This window comes from Sinohyriopsis cumingii, chromosome 14 (assembly GCF_028554795.1).
Source record: "Sinohyriopsis cumingii isolate HCF-2022 chromosome 14, ASM2855479v2, whole genome shotgun sequence".
In the NCBI taxonomy this organism is placed as follows: Eukaryota; Metazoa; Mollusca; class Bivalvia; order Unionida; family Unionidae; genus Sinohyriopsis; species Sinohyriopsis cumingii.
In genome coordinates, this window is record NC_142974.1 from 16378101 (window position 1) to 16395508 (window position 17408).

The following is a 17408-nucleotide window of genomic DNA, read 5'->3' on the forward strand; positions in this document are numbered from 1 at the left end:
ATGGAGAAATCAGGATCAGGTTAGTGTTGGCTGTATGAGAGACAATTATAAACATGTCTTAAAACGATGGAAACATCAGGAATAGGTTAGTGTTGGATGCATGAAGACAATTATAATTGTCTTAAAACGATGGAGAAATCAGGAATAGGTTAGTGTTGGATGTATGAGGACAATTATAAACATGTCTTGAAACGATGGAAAAAATCAGGAATAGGTTAGTGTTGGATGTATGAAGACCACTATAATTATGTCTTATAACGATGGAGAAATCAGGAATAGGTTAGTGTTGGATGTATGAAGACCACTATAATTATGTCTTATAACGATGGAGAAATCAGGAATAGGTTAGTGTTGGATGTATGAAGACAATTATAATTATGTCTTTAAAAAATGGAGAAATCAGGAATAGCTTAGTGTTGGATGCATGAAGACACTTATAATTATGTCTTTAAACGATGGACAAAACAGGAATAGGTTAGTGTTGGATATACGAAGACAATTATAATCATGTCTTAAAACGATGGAGAAATCAGGAATAGGTTAGTTTTGGATATACGAAGACAATTATAATCTTGTCTTAAAACGATGGAGAAATCAGGAATATGTTAGTGTTAGATGTATGAAGACAATTATAAAACATGTCTTAAAACGATGGAGAAATCAGGAATAGGTTAGTGTTGGCTGTATGAAGACAATTATAAACATGTCTTAAAACGATGGAGAAATCAGGAATATGTTAGTGTCAGATGTATGAAGACAATTATAAACATGTCTTGAAACGATGGAGAAATCAGGAATAGGTTAGTGTTATATGTATGAAGACACTTTTAATTATGTCTTTAAACGATGGAGAAATCAGGAATAGGTTAGTGTTGGATGTATGAAGACAATTATAATCATGTCATAAAACAGTGGAGAAATCAGGAATAAGTTAGTGTTAGATGTATGAAGACATTTTACCTGATATTGACCCATAAGGACTTAGGTCTCAGAACAATCAAGAAACCCAACTGCATTTACTTTGTAGCCTTTATGCAATTAAATGGCAACTCTTTGACAACACGAATAAAGGGGAAGAATAAATATTTACCTTGAGTGCCATTGGCGTACACAACAAAAACAGATAATTGTATCTTCATGTATCACAGTGACAGACAAGCAAAACAATGATAGTACCTTCATTTATAAATAAATCATACAATTCTGATAGCCCACAATATGAAAATATCGTGAAATCGAAGGTCACACATTTTTCCCTCCAGAGTTGTCATCTTTGGTGTCACGGTCTATTCTGGTCAACCTGAAGGAGAATGATTTCTTATAGATTTATATCATATAATGTTATATAATTTTATATGTATAATTCTATTCTACAAAAGGTTACATTGAATGAACTTTACCACTAACTTTAGATATAAAAATAAACATAGTCTACGAATATATAAATATATTAAGGCAGGTTGGATAACAGCGTGGTTCTGTCTGGACGTTTTGTTGTTATACTGTCTCATTCAGTTTGTTTCACCAGCTTTTTAAAAAATTTGATTCCTGTCAATCTGTGTTTTTGCACACACTTAAATATTGCGTTTTTGCAATATTAGATATTTGTCAACTATGAATTTTCGTTTATCTGCCACTATTTGAATATCTAATTTTCAATAAAAAGAAATTAGGACGGAGGAATATTTCATATCGCAGATTTATTTCAATTCTTCTCGAAAATTTGACGGAAACAAAAACGATACGAATAAAATTAGTTTACTACTAACTCTGTTATATTCTTTTTTTAAGGGAGTTGGTCTTATCGAGGTAGGATTTTATTGCAAGGCACGGCACCTTACACGTTTCAGTTATTTCTTCAATTGTGTGTATCTTTTTCATTCTAGATTTCCTTCGTTAATTTTGTTTAACCCTTTCAAATTTAATGTGTGGTTTATAAGTCATAATCCCGACTTCCTCATCTCTCTCTCTCTCTCTCTCTCTCTCTCTCTCTTAAAAGAAAAGAAAAGACAACCAAAAACAAAACAAAGTAAACAAATGATTCAGTTTTGGTTCATCTCCATGAACATTTTATGAAGTAATGCCATTTTAAAGATAGCAACTATAAGTACTTATGTTATCAGCTCATTAACTGTGGTCACAATTCACGCTTTGACTTTCACCCTTATGCAGAGGAAGCTTGCACTAGAAACAACTTCTAAGAGCCAGAGTTACTTTCCCATAAAATATTACTATTGTAACTGTAATGAACACACGACAACACAGAAATCTTGTTAAAGAACACTGTCTGACGTGGTAGGGTTTTGCAGATGCCCACCCTTCCCCGTAGTTTATTATATACATATATGTGTAAGCCTTGTATTTCACAAAATTATAAGGTGCTGCTGCGCGTACCTATTAGCTGAATAATCAGCCATTGCCATCATTATACGCTGTACACTTTACGAATAATGGTCAGAAGAGTACATGAATGTCTGCTGTTGTTAGGATTTGACCTTTTATTTGGATCAATTTCTGTACTTGTCTATTTCCATAATTAAATAGCAACACTACTTCAGTAACTAAATAGAATTGTGGTACATACTTACCGAAATTAAAAAAAACGATGTATTTCTTTTGTGGACCTTTTCCAAAAAGCAGACATTTATCATCAGAGTGTGCCCTAAAATGACGCTCGGTGTCACCCCGACCAGCTTGGGAACAACTATGGCGAAATTATCTTTATTTATAGAATCCGAAAGAAATGATCAACACTATAACCGTCGATGTCAGTATTATGCTCCGCTCTTAATTGAGTTTACTGACGAAACAATACGAACACGCGACAAAAGGGAGTTTCAAATAGTGCGAGAGAGAAAAGAACGAGAGGCTAAAGGGCAAGCGACAAAATAACGACACTATATTTTATTAGGAAGGAAATGTACTAATATATTATATGAATGTATATTTATTGCGAAAGTTAAATCATAGATAAATATAATCTGAGCATGCGTTTACTTGCCTGAAGATAAAGTCAATTAAAGGTCAGGTTAAGAGCTAATCTGCGTAAACAATAATCTTTTATGATGGTGTTGATCCTGGCTGCTGTATCCTTCCTGACCAACGCTTTATTGCTCCACACTGGTTTCATTGACACCTATTTCTATTTTAAGACCTTCAGTGAAATTTCAAGCAATTGGCTGAATCCACGGTGCCAACCCTCCACTAACTTACTGACTGAATTTGACTTTAGGCAAATTGTGAAAGGTTGCATAGTAAGTGTTCCACAAATTCAGCGCGAAAATAGCTTTTTGTCAAGCATCCCGCGAAAGGTTTCCCGCTCTTCCGATCAAGGTGTTCTCGAGGATCCTCAAGGTTTCCTGGAAGTATGAGGGTCGATTAGTTTTTGGAACTGGAACAAATACCAACACAGTATGCTCGCGAACTGCTAAGGTAATTTAGGGTCGTTCAAGTATATCGGCTGTATCCATGTATCTTTTAAAGTGTCTCTAAAGGCACTGGCTGAAGTGGAAGAAATAGCACCGTTGTTGAGCCCGTACTTATGTAGTCGAAGATGATCGAAGAGCAGCATGTTCGAAATCGGTCATAACTGTTACTAGACCTAGAGTAGATTTCGGCTTGTTCAGTTCGTCAAAGATTTGATAGTATGCGTTTATTTTGCGCCCAGTCATTAGTACAAAAACAATTGGGATCACTGTACTTCACATTTAGGCACAGATGTTTTAAATGTGCTAAAAGGGCGGTGGTGCTAGTTTGAATGTATTTATGCATACCAGTGAGGAGATTATGCTAACAAATCCAGGTTACGTTATGTTGAAGAAACAATCAGTGCTCGCTGAAAATTTGAACCACTGCCGTACATCAACAACAAGTCGCCTCTCAAAGTCTTCTTGTATTCTTCTTGGATCCCTAATTCTTGTAGATTGGTCGTGTTTTGCAATGGAGCATGATGTCCTCGTCTTCTTATCTGTATATTTGTTATCACATTAGGAATTACTGATATTTACTCGGCCACTGATGCATCGATGGTCGCGATGATCTGATGAGTTGTTTCCTGCGATGTTCCAGCTCTTTCATTGACGTGTTCAATAATTTTTCTAACTTTAATCTTGGCGATGTTTGTGGTGCGGGGACTTCTTGATGATTATTCCATCTTCCGCACGACAACAAGCTGTACATTTTGCCTTTCGGTATTCTGTACATCTCCATATTGCCCTATCCTTAATTTATTTTTATATCGAAACGTGCATCTGTCCAAAACCAATAAATCCTTATTTTTACGACTCTTGGTCTTTCTTAGTGACATGACTTTAAATTCAACTCCATTTTTATGCTACATGTTTAATAGTAGTTTGCTGGAATGTTTTTCAGTTGAAGGGAATTAAATTAATACCAATTTTCCTCAACTCAACCTATTTATAAACTTTTTTTGTCTTCTTATGACTGGTTGCGTGCACCTTTTAACTCGGATATTTTATACTTTCTTTGTCGCTCGCCCTTTTTGTCCACTGGCCCATTTGTCGCGAACTCTAATTGACTGACCCATTTGTCGTGCCTTCTTATTGACGCACCATTTTGTCGTGATACCGTCTTTCGATTCAAATCACTTTCATAATGTTGCTTGGGATACTTTTTCCCGTGATTAGGATATAGTCGATTTGCAAATTGTTTATTGGAAGAGAGAGTTAAAATGTGCAACATTTCCTTATCAAAGCATCATGCCACCAGGACTATCGCATTCGTGAGAATGAGAAAACCGTATGTTTCAATAATTGTTAACCATGTTAATTTCAAAAAAAAGGAATTTCCAACGAACATCTGCAAACTAAGTAATTACAGTTTCATTAGAAATTAAGCCTTCTAAGAACCAGGGAATGGTCCAACCGCTATTCATCATAACTGTTCTTTTAAACTAGGTTATGTGTTGGGGTGTGGGGAAGTTAGATTTTTTGTCAGAGTGTTTGGGGTGGGAACTATTGATAGACATTAGTGCATGACTTTTGAGAAAACAGTGAAAACTTCACCAAATGTGGATTTTAAGAAGGTTTGAAACTGTATATGGTATAAAGTGAATGCCACTTTGCATAATTGATGCTAAGTTACCGCCTCTGCTCTTTGGCGATTTACTATACAAATTTGCATATTACCTCCCTGGTACCAGCTGGGCGAAATATTATGTAGGTGAACAGTCTGACAAAATAGATCCAATCGCTTTCTTTGTTTTGATGACATGCTACGATCAATCTATGTTTCGATAGTAGTTTGAATTAAGTAAAAATTGTTCATACAAGTATTTTACGTGTATATTTGCAAACTAAAATTTAGCAATGTTATTGGATCATTTTTGTTGTCAAAACCTTTGCTGGGTAGTTTTGCACTCTTTTAAGCTCTTCACTTTTGGAGATGCATAGTTTTTGTACGTTGTCAAACTATTCATTTTCGGATGTAAGTAAATCTTGAATGTGATCTGTAATCCCATATATACCGGAATCTATTAAGTTCGAATGACACCAATACAACTTTCCCTCTCGCGACGAAATTCAATTTTTCAAAACCTGTCACTTCTATTTAGGTATTATGGAATTGCCGACAACATGCGAAATGTATTTGCCTTTGAAATTAAAGACTTTGACAACCTATAAAGCTAAACTCCACCGAAACTGATGATTTGACACAAAGGTGCTCTAATAAACATGGGGCAATTTTACGTTTTGCAAAAGCACGTGTTGATGTACTCTTTCTTTAGGAAGAATTTACTTTGTTTAAATTACAACACTTTCGTTTGTCCAATGACACAAAAGCTATCAGCCAAACTACTGTTACGTACTGTTTGGAAGTAACTGGCAAACTGATCGATCAACTGATATGCTAATGGCTGATACCGCCTATGGCCGAGGTGTTAATGATGCTACGGGAAGTATACAAAAGGACAAATAAGCTCCGCAAAGTAATATATCCACGTGGTTGCCCTCGTCAATCTCACTCCATCCCATACCCATCTTACAAACTCGACGATCCGCTCAGCCCTCCACAGTGATCAAATTATGACCTCTTCATTGGATAAATTTGATACCTCTCAAAATGTTCATTGCAGATCAAGGAAACAGTCCAGACATGACATTCAATTCGGCTCTAGTCTGTTGTAAACTTTACTTATATATTTCATAACTTTACTTGTGAATATAATCCGGATGGAAATTTCTCAGTGGTATGCGATGGTCATCATACAAATTTTCCGTAAAGTATGCTTTACTAGAAAGGTCTGGAAGATCTGACAGTGTGCATCGTCATGTACTAAATAGTTAATTAATTAATCAAATAAAGCATTCAAGAAACAACCAAGAGACCGAATGTCTAAATATTATTATAAAAACAAACCATCGCTTATCTACCTCTATGAGCTGGCCAATCGCTGTTTGCCCCACTGGAATAGATCCCTCTGAAGTAATGTATGCAAGGTTTGGCATTGCCTATACCATGGCTGTTGAACTGATCAAATATTCGGAACATCTCAGTCTCAGTGTGAGACCCCTTCGTGCAAGATTGTGGAAAGAAAGTGATCTGGCATGGCGAGTCCTAAGAGAAAGAAAAAAAAAAGGTATGGAGTGTAGAAGTGGATAAAGGACGAAAATCTGACTGCAGTGATACGGTGTTAACCTTTCTTGCGAATATATCATGAACAATTTAAGTTACTGGAAGTTTCAGTAATTAGTGCTCTTTTAGACCTTAGAAGTTTGGTAAATAGTGTTCCTTTATTTCTTAGATGTTGGTAAATAATGCTCCTTTAGGCCTTCGATGTTTGGTAAATTGTACTCTTTTAAGTCATAGATGTTTAGTAAATAGTGTTTTTTAGGTCTTAGACGTTTGGTAATTGGTTGTTCTTTAGGCCTTGTATCGAACAGCTGTTTTTAGACCTATAAACTATCACAAGAATTTAGTAATATTAATCTATTCGACGAGAAAATAGACTTCATTGCAATTACCAATTAGTCTTCTTTAAGAGTGATATAAGAGACATTATAAATGTTCGTCTGTTGTCCTATCCACTTATCGACCACAACGTCTATCACTTCCTCTTAGCGGAATGAGATAACTGATAGTATTGCGGTATCAAAATAATACAATACTATACTAGCATCGCATACCACAACACTAAAATAATAAAATCCAAAATGTCAGGCGCACTGGAGCAACCTTCCAACGGACTTATACGCCAATGTCAAAATATAAGTTGACATTCTTTAGTACAGCCCTGCGATCGAGATATTTGATTCTTGCTGCTACAATAAATGGGGATGACAAAATGCTATAATTGTGCTACTGAAAAATCACCAAGCGAAATGGATACATTATTAGTACTACTTAACTGTCCAAAGCAGAGAGGTGTCCATACTAGATTATGAACGTTTTCGATATATAATGCTCCTTTATTCATAAATAAAAAATACAACTATTTATTTCGTTCAGCCTCTTAGCTTTTACGTAGGGTGAGGAAACAAGACGGGGGTGACTCTGTCAGTCTTAGGAAGTTTATTTGCACTAAACAATGCGTATTCTATACTTCACCATAATTTTGTATTTCGTTTTTCCGTTTCCAAATCAGTTCGTCTCTTTTGCATCTATAACATTTTACAAATAATTATATCTCCAAAATTTATTTTAAAATAATGATACGTCCAACATTAAATGTACTACTGATTTGTGTAATTTCAATTGCTACTAACTTACAAACACAAGTTTTGCAAAATTTGTACTGGATCTTCATTCGTCCATATTACGTTAAAACGCTTCCCGTTTAAACTGATATTGATTAAGTGTATGGCACTCTTGTGACAGGAAGTTTCTTGGGTGCATGAAAATTGTAAAGTGTAAAAATTGTATTCAGAGAAAATGCATAATCGTTTCTGTAATTGCTTGCATATCAAGTATGTTGGCACTGTACAATTCCTTCTTGGAATGAAATCGGAGAAAAAGTCCAATGTCGCAATGTTTGCATCTACAGCTATGTAATTTTTAATAACATCTATTCTGTTTATCTTTTTGTTGCTGCATTTCTGATAATTATTTGATATGAAGTTTTCAGTATAGCATGTAATGGATTGTTCTAGCTTTTGTAAGAACTTATATGTATTAGCAATCAGAAAATTTAATATTATAAAGACTAGTTTGCTTCCAACGTCATGCTCGGAAATAATTAAATTAGAAATAAAATATTCCCAAATTAACAGAGCATAATATTTTTGGTATTTTAGGTCAAACAATCAGTAAAATACTTTTCTAATTATTTATTAGTTTGAAATATTGACTTTTTTAGGCATTTTGACTATAGTTAACTAATTCGATATTTGGTTATTTGCATTATATTCTAAAATAGAGAAATTTCAGAATTGTGCGAAGTTAGTAAGCTTGAAAGAATATTTTAATTTTATATGTCTTTTTTACCTAATGTAACTCATATGTATGAGTATTTACATATTCGGAATGTGATTTTATATATCTAGCATTCTATAATTTCAATAAAAACAGTTTTCCGTTGAACTTCATGATGAATAGTTCGCCTTTGCTTTATAACGATTCCGTACCTCTCTCTCTCTCTCTCTCTCTCTCTCTCAGCTTTCTTCAATGATTTAGACAAGATCTACACTGTTAGGAATGACACCCTTTTGAAGGGAACGTGAAATTTCTTACGAACGATCATCAATCATGAATGACAGACACCTCTGAGTCTAAACACTTTATAACCAGAATTGATGGTGTGGGGGAAGACATTTTATAAAAAATTATGAGATAAATCTTCTTTTATAACATATACCATGTCATTATTAACTGATGATGGCTTGGGGATATCCTTGCTCTTTTCTTCAGGTTTAGTAATAAAAACAAATTGGCATAGTGTGCACATTTTGTCTCCAGCTTTAGTACCAAGTTTACTACATGCTTCGCTTTCTGTAAATTTTTCAAATCTTAATGTCTTCATGCTCCTTGATACGTCTATATATGAATTTATTTACTCAACTTCCTTCAGCGTTTAGAGCTGGTTTCCAAATGTTAAACTATTCAATATAACTTCTACATTTCACGTATATTTACTTATTGGTATCCATTCGCTTTCAGCCGACCGCTCCGGATGCGTGAGATAGATGTTCGAACTCCGGCCGAGTCATACCAAAGACTTATAAAAATGGTACTAGCAGCTAATCGTTTTTGCGCTCAGCATCGAGAGGTTAGTGTCATGACAAGTCGGCCTGGTGTCAGGATAATGTGAATGTGATTTGGCATGTATGAGGCATGATACCTCAATGCTAGACCATCACCATAACTGCCACAATGCAGAAATGGTAATGATATGACTGAAAGATTGTCAACACTACATTAAAAAAAAAATCACACACACGTACGCTCGTTTTCGACAGTGTCTGAAATCGTGTTTGTCTGAAAGAGACAACCCTTGTTCGCAAAACATGTCACCTACATAATTTCCATTCAACTCTTCCAGTTTGCAAGGAAATGTTTCGCCCCAAATAACTTCCTGATTTTAATCATTTCCTCTCTAAAGACAGTATGGCAGTCCATTGCAGAGATTTTTTAAGTTTTTGTAATGCAAAAAAGGTCATATTTTTTATTTTGTTGACCTAAATGTGTCTGTTGTTCAGTAAACCAAATAGTTTATCAACCATCAATTAAATCTGGTAAAACACTCAATGATTTCAGGATTTATGTTAAGAGAATTGCTTCCAGATTGTAATCTTTAGGGTTCTGTTAAACCTTTAATTGCAGGTGATATACGTTGAGCCACTAGAGACACGGCCGATGTGTTTACTTTTCCAGCACACATTTCACTTTCCTGTCATACATCTCTTTTCCTTAGTCAAATTGTATTTGTCCAGGTTTGTTTTTTTTCACAATCTTCTCTCAAAGAACTGTGTAGGTCATATTTCATTTTCAATTTTGCTTTTACATCCCAAGCATCATTCGAAACCATTGTGTCACTGTCAAAATGTATAGATATCTAATGTGTTTTTTATTATGCTTCCAACTAAATTATTTTAGCCTGCATTTGTTCATCCATTCATTCACGTAACAAATATGAATCCTTGTGCAGATTTCTATGCCTTTTTTTGTGATATGTGCAAGTAGATTGTTCAATTAATTATTCTCAAACTTCGATTAATTTTTTTTCCTGTTTCCCTTTGTCTATTTCTTCAATTGATAAATAAGTGCACAAGTACCTTAACTTTAAGAATCATAAAGAGACGTCTTAAATACTGTTCTTTGTCAGCTATTTAACGGGAAACTAAAATAAACATCGAGATAAAACCCTACGTCTGATAAATTTTCGTTAGGTGTCATCAATAACACAAAATGACTGCCCTCTAAAACAGACGTTTATTTTCAACAATTTGTTCCATTTTGTAATTTATTTCAAACGTGTGTAAACGTCTGACGACCCCGCCCCCAACACAAAAACTTCAGGAACTGTTGACCGTGTTATTCTTTATTATGTAGCTTTTCCTTCCGAAAACAATTTGCTTTTCTTGAACCATCGTCAATTGATCTTATAAGGATTACGAGCTTTTATATAGTTGTCTTAATATTAAGCTCAAACAAGAGAAAACCATTAAATTTCGACTATGACAATATTTAGCATGTTTCACAATTTCAAATTAGAGTTGACCTGCTTTATCCGGTTCTTACAGTGTGACTGCCTTCTGCTCAATACTCAGCAATGACTGCTTTTAATTAACTAAATTTGATGCTTTTCAAGTTCCTAATTTAAATCGTTTCATGATCCCAATTTATTGTAGTTTTTTAAATTTTATATAGAACAATTGTAAGGCGGTGCTAGAAAATAGCGATTTCTTTCTTGTTATATTTATATCCGAAAGCGATGGATTGTTGCTTAAGAGCGCTAAGAATCTGGGATTTTCATTTTAGTATTGACGTATTTCCACTGTACGTGTGCGTTCGTGTGTGTGTGTGTGTGTGTGTGTGTGTGTTGGTGTGTGTGTGTTGGTGTGGTGTGTGTGTGTGTCTGTACTACTGAAAGGCCACAGGAAATCGTTAATATAAACGATTTCTTTTGTGCAGGGTACCTGCTTTACCCTTGATGACTTAAAGAAGGAGAAAGAAGAGAAGAAAATATAAAGAAATTAATGAGAGTATGAAATCCAATTCAGGATTACTTTTCTAAATAAAGCAATTGTTAAAATGAACATATCAAACTTATGACAGAATAAATACAATTCACCATTCCAATATTATAATGCTGAACCTTACCTCATTTATATCCTTCTTTTGTTTAAACAGACTCGGTACACATATTCATAGGTACAATATTTTTTTTCATTCACACACTCACATACAAATACACACACACACATACAAATACAGACGAACAGACAATAAGATCAGAAGCACCTTTTCCGTATAAAATGTTGCAAAGATGGGCTTTCCGACTGAACCAGCGTAATCGTATCCTGCTATTTTCATGCGATCAGAGATCTGAGGGTATATAATATAACCAACCTGAAATAAAAAGAAAACAGATTTATTTTTTTCGTTTTATTTATTGCTTTCTTTCATATAGTGTTTAGACAATATAGTATAAAGCATTTTAAGACAACAAAACTGTGAAGACTGGTAGGTGTATACAAGCTCTGCCTGAAAAAAAACTAGATCAGAACCCTCTCTCTGTCTCACTCTGCGTGCATGCGTGCATAGATACATACATACATACATACATACATACATACATGCATACATACATGCACTGTGGGTACCAGGTCTAAACCAGTTGTTGGTTAGTGTACATAGCCGCAGTGTCGAACTGGACCTGAAATTTTGGTCTTTCTGATCTGCCATTGGATCCGATGGCCCACGATCATCGCAGACAAGGGCGGCCTACCCTCACTCTCTACCATCGCCGCTGAGTCAGCGCCTCTGTTATCGGGCGATTTACTATCCAAGTTTTGGATATTATCCCTTGTGGGTCAGATCTTATTATTAAGAGTAACAAATAAGTTCCAAATACATGACTGCATTACTTTAGTTTCATGACTTGCTAAGGTCATCTAATAGATCTCTTGATTGTATTTTAAACTATGCACAATGCTTCGTTAAAACACGTGTTTTTGCTAAGTGTACAATTAAGCGGGAACTTACGTTCTCAGGGAAAATAGTTTTGTACGTTGATAAGCATTGGCAACTTCGAGGTGAGTCATATGGATCATATGTATGTCGATAGCTGCCATTCCGACTACTTCGGTTATTTACTAAAAATAAGGAATAACAGAAATGTTACGAATGATCGAACTAGTTTTTATTAATTCCTAACCTTTCGGCAAAACTTTGAGTCAATTCAATCGTAGAAATAGCCGAGATGGTCCAAACAGATTGGGTTTCTTTCCTCAAAATAATTTCCGGCGAACGAAACGTGTGATTTTATTCTATAAATTACTGCGCCGACATACATTTACGGCATAATTGTGCATCGCAGAAATAACCGAAGTAGTTCTGAATGGTTGTTTAGCTCTTCAATTTCGGACATAAGTACATTTTGCAAATAGTCCGCAATCCCAAATTTGTCTAAACATAAATGATCGGTTTTTGAAAATCACCGGAATGAATGAAGTTTGCCTTCCACTTAAATATTACCCAAAATTCCCCAGCCGATCAACTCTCGGGCAAATATCCAGATGGATCAGTCCGAATCTGTCATAACTTCATCAAGTCATAGCGTGAGTTCACGTGAACCTTGAGTCTTACCTTCGTCTTTCCATTAGTATTTGGGGATGAGAGCATTATCCTGTAAGGTTACAGTGCTGGTGCATACAAGCAAGTCTAAATGTGCCGTTTATAGCGGGACAGTTCGATTCTTGCTTTTATATAATTTTAACAAGCAATTCCGAAAGAAACAAGGAATTACATCACGCCTTGAAAATCACTATGTAGTTTCACATATATCTGGTCGTCCACTGTTTACGAAGACGTGAGTGTCAATATTATTACATAACGTTGGACCAAGGTTCTAAGTAATACGTATGTATAAATTTACAATGTCCACCTAGTAAGTAATTCTCATCTTACACAGTCATACAGGATTCGTAAGACAGAAATCAAGGTATACAGAAATAATTTTAGAGGATTACAAATATACACCAAACAGAACGGAAACCAGGGATTCTATCGGAGAATGCTTAATACTTATAGAAGTTTCATAAATATGAATAATTACTATTATCATACAGGTTAGAGAATGTTAGGTCGATATGTGGGTGTGTCTGCTTATGCACAGATGCCTGTGGGACCGAGTGTCATTTTTGGTGGTGTGTGCATGATCGAAATGATGATGGGTGACATTTATCCGCGGACTAGCGTTCAAATCTCAGTACAGTACAAAATAAAGTTATAATACTATTTATTCGTATTTATTAAACTTCTTTTAGTATTATCAATCATTCTCCTGTATAATCTAGGGATAGCACTTTCCGTTGTTTGGCGCATATTTGTAACCATATTCATATATATATATATATATATATATATATATATATATATATATATATATATATATATATATATATATATATATACATATATATATATATATATATACCACAGGATGAACTAAAAGTTGGATACTGAGAGACCGACGGGATTTAAGAGATATATAGTGACAAAGCAAATCGTTGTTAGCCAAGGTTCCGATCTCTACCCATCTAGCCTTGACATATATCAGTGGATTTCGTTGACAGAACAAGACTTAAAAAGAAATCAAAACAACTCATAATTGTTTTAAGTCAGCTCTGTCCATATGTTTCTGAATATTACAAGCAGATATGTTGGTTGATGTGTCGTGTTTGAAATGGAGGACAACTCGATGAATACAAGCAACTTTCTATAGCATCGGGCGCAGAAAAAACTTTATGAGTCAACGTGGGATTGACTTGAGACATATCGAAACTTTGGCTAAAAAAGATGATAGAACATAGATTGAGAGAAGTGAATGCTCACTTGGACGTCTATACTGTCGAAAATATCAATCATATGGATAACTGCAATGGCTGTTTTTCCGTTCCATGTAATGTTCTCTCGTGCTACATTCGATTCACATTGCCCCCAATGCCAGCTTATCGAGTAGTGTACCGGAAGTGACCCGGTGATCTGCTTGCTAGCTTCAACTTTGATGTTGTGCAGATTTGTTAAATATGTTATTCTGGAGCTGTCATCGGAACATTTAATTCCAGCATATGCTTCATTATTGACGGCTACACCATCTATCTTCTCAGCTTGTGAATCTATTTTGTTTAAAATCAAAGCTGTTCATTCATGTATAAGTAAAATAGATTCGTGATTTAGTCTTGTTTAAGATTCGTTTCTTTTAGTTTTGCATACGAGCCATTCTATTACTGCATTTTTGTTTTAGAAAGGAAATATTGTGAATATTTGAAAAATTATCGTTTTCGTGTATCACTGAATTGTTAATTTCAATATCGACATTAAAGTGCAAATAATGTTTCACTACTAATGCATGAAGACATGAACATATACATAATATACATACATTTACATGCAGAGATACGCAAACACACAGACACATACACACAAGTATATATATATATATATATATATATATATATATATATATATATATATATATATATATATGAGTGAACAATTCAGAGGATATTTAGTCTGGAAGTTGATTATATATGCATAGTTTAAAAATGTTCAACATAGCCTTCGTGCAGCAGGGTACACGGAGGGTAGCTTCCTCCGGATTGTTAACATACCTCCTTACTTACCCATTTCATACAGAATTAGGTGCCTAGGACTGACACGAGCAAGACTGATTTTATCGTGACAAGAAATCGTTATTGTGTTTGTATGTATTTTAAATTCCGTGTTTCCTCTGACCTTTCTCACCTCTTGTTGGATATTTTCACGGTTATGTTGGGAGGAAGGCCAGATAAGATCCGCAATCGAAAACAGGGAATTCATTAAGACCACTCGGTAATAAATAGATTACTTTGTTTCTCAGTCTAAACAATCATAATGTTTTTCGTTTTTTCAATAAGCCGGCACACACGCCAAATACGGTGATTGCAAACTGGACATGTTACGAAAATACTTTTTAATAATGTTGCGGCCTACATTTTTCTTTACGATAGAAGTCAAATGATTACTTGATACAAAGAACCTTTCCGATCAGGTAGGCCTCAGTATTTGGAGATTTGATCATATGATTAAGAAATGATGCATCACAGATTAGGAATTTCTTTGCAAATGCTGAATATTCGGTTCATGTGTCTGCTTATTAAAGTTATATATTTGGTTTTAATCCAAATTTAAAGTCTGAAAATTTAATTATTTATGTAGTGGTTTGATACAAGGTCGCACAATATTACTAGCCCTTGGGTAAAGGTATAACTATACGCCGCTACAGAGTGGTGTTTGAGGATTTCATATTTTCGATTGGGGGATATCTTCCAACTCCAAAAAAATGCCCGATTATCAAACAATGGGTTGGAAATTTCAAAGTTAACTCGGACATGTGGAAGTTTCTTTAGGTACCCCGTTCTAAGAGGGTAAGGGATATTAAAAACAGCGTCTTCATACAAAGCCATTCAAAATCAAAATTCGTGAGTTAACCAAATAGCTGTATGCACAAAGAGAATATATACAAACATATTACTTACTTGCACAGTGGTCGTTGTAATACACACAGTACTTTACCAGTCCCTGTTCAGAGACTTGAAGATCGCTTACGGCAAACAGAGCATAGATTTTTAACCCGTTGACTTTCTCGTGACCTTCCGTCATTGCCGTCCTCACGTTCAAAATACTGCTACCAGAGCAACTCCCTGCATCATACGCGTCTTTGAGAACATGATGAAAATCACTGAGAAAAATTACATTGACATTGCGATCTAACTTATTACATGTGTTCCACAACCAGTCTCTCTTTGCTTTCGTGTCCCATGTGTGTGTAAAGCATTCTGGATTTTTATGGTTATCCCAGGTTAAGAATTTGTTTTCATCGCAGCCGGGAACACTGATGTCAAAACCATAGGTCCAAACATACATTGCATATCGGGCACCAGATGAAGAGAATATAAAGCCTTCCGAATAACCAATGATTAGCAGGCTCAAGCTTATCAAAATATTCATGTACGCCATGTTTAGACTGGTCAACCTTGGACAGATATTCTAAAGATTGACACAAAGTCGTTGGGCTTATCAATACCGCATTTTCAGATACGTTATGGCTATTATCTTATGCAATGTGTTGTAGATAAGGATTGCCCATAACATTTGCGACTAGGGAAGGGGAGGACGGGGAGTTTTGGAATAAAGAAAACTTCTAGCTCTCAAATAGCTTAAAAACACGTAATATCCATTCCTTTAGCGGAAAACGAAATAATCATGAGGATAAAGTAAAATCAAGTCATCATGTCTTGATACAAAATATCTCTTATCATCCACAACACTAAATTGGCCCTTGTAACACCTACATCAAACCGTTTAAATCACATGTTATACAATAATAATAATAATAATAATAATAATAATAATAATAATGACAATATTATTATTATTAGTTATTAAATAATTAATTGATTGCTTAATTAAAAAAGAAGAAGACGAAAAAAGTTACTTTATCAAGACGACACAAATGGTTACTTGGAACTAATTTACTTTGTAGTACTCTGTAATATATATATATATATATATATATATATATATATATATATATATATATATATATATATATATATATATATATATATATATATTACAAAGAGATAAAGAAAAACACATACAACCCTTAATTGTTTTCTAGAGGAAAATATACACAAAGACATACTTAAAAAGGTATTCAGAAGTAAGTAAAAATTGTAAAAAAAAGTGGATACAAATATAATCAGTAGATAATGTAATAAATACGTGATAAAATTATGAACATGCAGTTAAATATAGAGAGGCTACAAAGGGGAAGATTTTAGATAGACAACTTAAAGTTTTAATGATTTTGTTAAATCAGACAGGTTCCATTTTGATCCAGTGATGTAAGTTCTTTAATTTCCAATGGGAGTTAGTTCCAAATAACGTACCATATTATCTGATGGAGAGCATAAATTAATTTTATATTGAGAGCATCTCCTTAAGTAAACCATTGGCTTTTTCACCTATCACTGAGAGTTATTTTTCTGGATCATACCGTATAAACTCCCTTCATTTGTGTAGTCACGATGTAGGTCATATTTGTTAACATTAAATTGATTCCTCCTTCCTCCACTCTATTTACACAGCTCTTTAGTATCCTATGTCAAAAAAGCGATATCCTTTTCTGACTCTACAGTTCGAGAAATGCTTGCATCATCAATAAATTTGGATACTTCTGTATA

General features: G+C 34.6%; 1 protein-coding gene across 1 annotated transcript; it reads right to left on the reverse strand.

The window, feature by feature from the left end:
• Nucleotides 1-1167: 1167 nt before the first annotated feature.
• On the reverse strand, nucleotides 1168-16194 carry LOC149783323 (uncharacterized). The gene is made up of 5 exons (XM_089933094.1): nucleotides 15699-16194; nucleotides 14014-14297; nucleotides 11419-11526; nucleotides 6393-6576; nucleotides 1168-1300 (listed from the first exon to the last, which is right to left on the reverse strand). Exons 1-5 carry the CDS (start codon nucleotides 16177-16179, stop codon nucleotides 1296-1298), a joined length of 1062 nt encoding a protein of 353 aa, XP_089789220.1. The 5' UTR covers nucleotides 16180-16194; the 3' UTR covers nucleotides 1168-1295.
• Between the last annotated feature and the right edge of the window lie 1214 nt (nucleotides 16195-17408).

Bases quoted from the DNA above. Each gene is read 5' to 3' on its own strand.
- LOC149783323 (XM_089933094.1), bottom strand. From the start codon at position 16,179: ATGGCGTACATGAATATTTTGATAAGCTTGAGCCTGCTAATCATTGGT. The intron at 14,298-15,698 runs GTAAGTAATATG...TAAACAAAATAG, and splicing joins TTACAACGACCACTGTGCAA to ATTCACAAGCTGAGAAGATA. The intron at 11,527-14,013 runs GTGAGCATTCAC...TTTTTATTTCAG, and splicing joins TCGACAGTATAGACGTCCAA to GTTGGTTATATTATATACCC.